This window comes from Malurus melanocephalus, unplaced genomic scaffold (assembly GCF_030028575.1).
Source record: "Malurus melanocephalus ecotype Western Australia unplaced genomic scaffold, MMel_1.1 scaffold_131, whole genome shotgun sequence".
NCBI classification, from domain to species: Eukaryota; Metazoa; Chordata; class Aves; order Passeriformes; family Maluridae; genus Malurus; species Malurus melanocephalus.
Window position 1 is genome coordinate 1113947 of NW_026623363.1, and position 2013 is coordinate 1115959.

The 2013-nt window shown below is 43.0% G+C and overlaps 1 protein-coding gene across 2 annotated transcripts in view; it reads right to left on the reverse strand.

The window, feature by feature from the left end:
- Nucleotides 1-979: 979 nt before the first annotated feature.
- The window catches only part of PITX2 (paired like homeodomain 2), a 13826-nt gene continuing 12792 nt past the window's right edge, over nt 980-2013 (reverse strand). For both annotated transcript variants that reach the window (XM_057370733.1, XM_057370732.1), the window contains one exon: nt 980-1709. In XM_057370733.1, coding sequence (XP_057226716.1) covers nt 1146-1709 — 564 coding nt within the window. In that variant the 3' untranslated portion in view covers nt 980-1145. The remainder of the gene's footprint in view (nt 1710-2013) is intronic.

The window sequence follows — 2013 nt, forward strand, 5'->3', positions numbered from 1 at the left end:
CGCTCGAGATACAGCAGCTTTGTGGCTGGTCTCGAGTCCAACGATGTCAATAAATCCATTTTCTTGGGGCTGCACGGGGAAATAAAAGGACCCAAGGGGTCCGAGTCCCATGTTTCTCTAGTATGCAATGTTAGTGAGAGGGATTTTTTTTTTAATGCGAAAAAATAAATGCCAGCATTTATTTGTATTGCAAAAGTACTACCTCGAGTTGCCAGAGAACAAGATCCAGTGTCAGCTATCAGTCAATCATTGCAGACTAGTTACCWCTGCACAGTTTGGCTCAGTAAATAAAAAATCCAGACAGAACTGTATGCTGTATATTTTACTCCCATGAAATAAAACACATTTTTTTTCATGTTTGCTGAAAAGTAAAACAATAATATTGTACGAAATGTTATACACAGGGCATGTTTTACATTGCAATATCAGAAACATCATTGCATCCACCAGAGGTACTATTCTAAAACTGATATTCACACAATTTTTTTAATAATTATATGTTAGAAACATACAGTGTCGCATTTAGTATATACATTCCCTTGCTCGCAAGCGAAAAAATCCTAATCGCTTCTGTGTAACATGCTTTATTTTAAAGCCTAACCTTTTAAAAACACTGTTGTGATATTACTAACAACTGCTTTTATAAAATTAATTTGACATTTCGATATATATACATCCTTTCAGTCATTTTTTTATGTTAACAATGCTAAACTTAAAAAATAACAAGCTTATAGTAACATTAAAATGTCATATCATATCCAGTCAAACATTTGTCCATATATATATATAAATATATATATGTCCTTGTAACTGTTGAAATACTCTTAGTGAAAGAAAGATCTCAGAATCTGTAGGAGGTCCTTTGAAAACAAAGGAACTATCTTATTTCAGTGGTTTCCTCTTTTTTTTTTTTTTTTTCTTTCTCTTTCTCTTTCTCTTTCTCTTTCTCTTTCTCTTTCTCTTTCTCTTTCTCTTTCTCTTTTTTTTTTTTTTTTCTCCTCTCTCTCTTTCTCTCTCTCTTCCTCTCTGCCTCTGATTTTTCCTCCTTTCTCTTTCTCTCTAGTGCCCATTACTTTCTAGTGAAATTCTCAGTCTCTGCGGGAAATGGGGAGGGATTCCCAGGCAGTGTTTCCTACTTGGATGTTTCACACGGGTCTGTCCACCGCGTACTGGCAAGCGCTCAGGTTGGAAGCGGGGTTCTGCACGCTGGCATAGCCAAAACTGGAGTGCTGCTTGGCTTTAAGTCTCAGACTCGCCAAGCTCGAGTTACATGTGTCCCTATAAACATACGGAGGTGTTGGAGGAGCATAAGGACAGGCTGGCGTTGGCACTGCAGAATTCAGGGAGGGATTGCTCAAGTTGTTCAAGTTATTCAGGCTGTTGAGGCTGGAGCCCGGCACCCCGGTGACTGCAGAAGGTACCATGCTTGAAGACATACTCATGGAGGATATGGAGTTTGGAGGGGAGAACATGCTCTGAGAAGACAGAGGGTTGACATTCATGGAGTTGAAAAAAGGAAAGCTTTTGGTGGAGAGGGAAGCGGAGGTCAGGCCCTTGGCTGCCCAGTTGTTGTACGAGTAGCCGGGGTACATGTCATCGTAGGGCTGCATGAGGCCGTTAAACTGCGGACCGAAGCCGTTTTTGCATAGCTCGGCTTGCTGGTTCCTTTCTCTCTTTCTCCATTTGGCTCTGCGGTTCTTGAACCAAACCTTTGGAAACGGGGGGAGAGGGAGGGAGGGAGGGAGGGAGGGAGATGCGAGTTAGTCAGGTACCACCATCACCAGCACCTCAGCCCTTTACAGGTTCTCGGGGCAACAGCCGAGCCTGTCCGTATATAAGTTATATAGAAAAATGTGTAGGAACACACATATCTGTATCTATCTCCATATATAGGTGCCCCTCCTCCTCTGTGGAGCCCTGCGCTGGGCCGGGGTACGGATGCGCTGCCGGGACAGCCGAGCATCCTCGGGGCCGCCGGGGTTTAGCAACGCAGATTCGCGGCCTCATCATTCC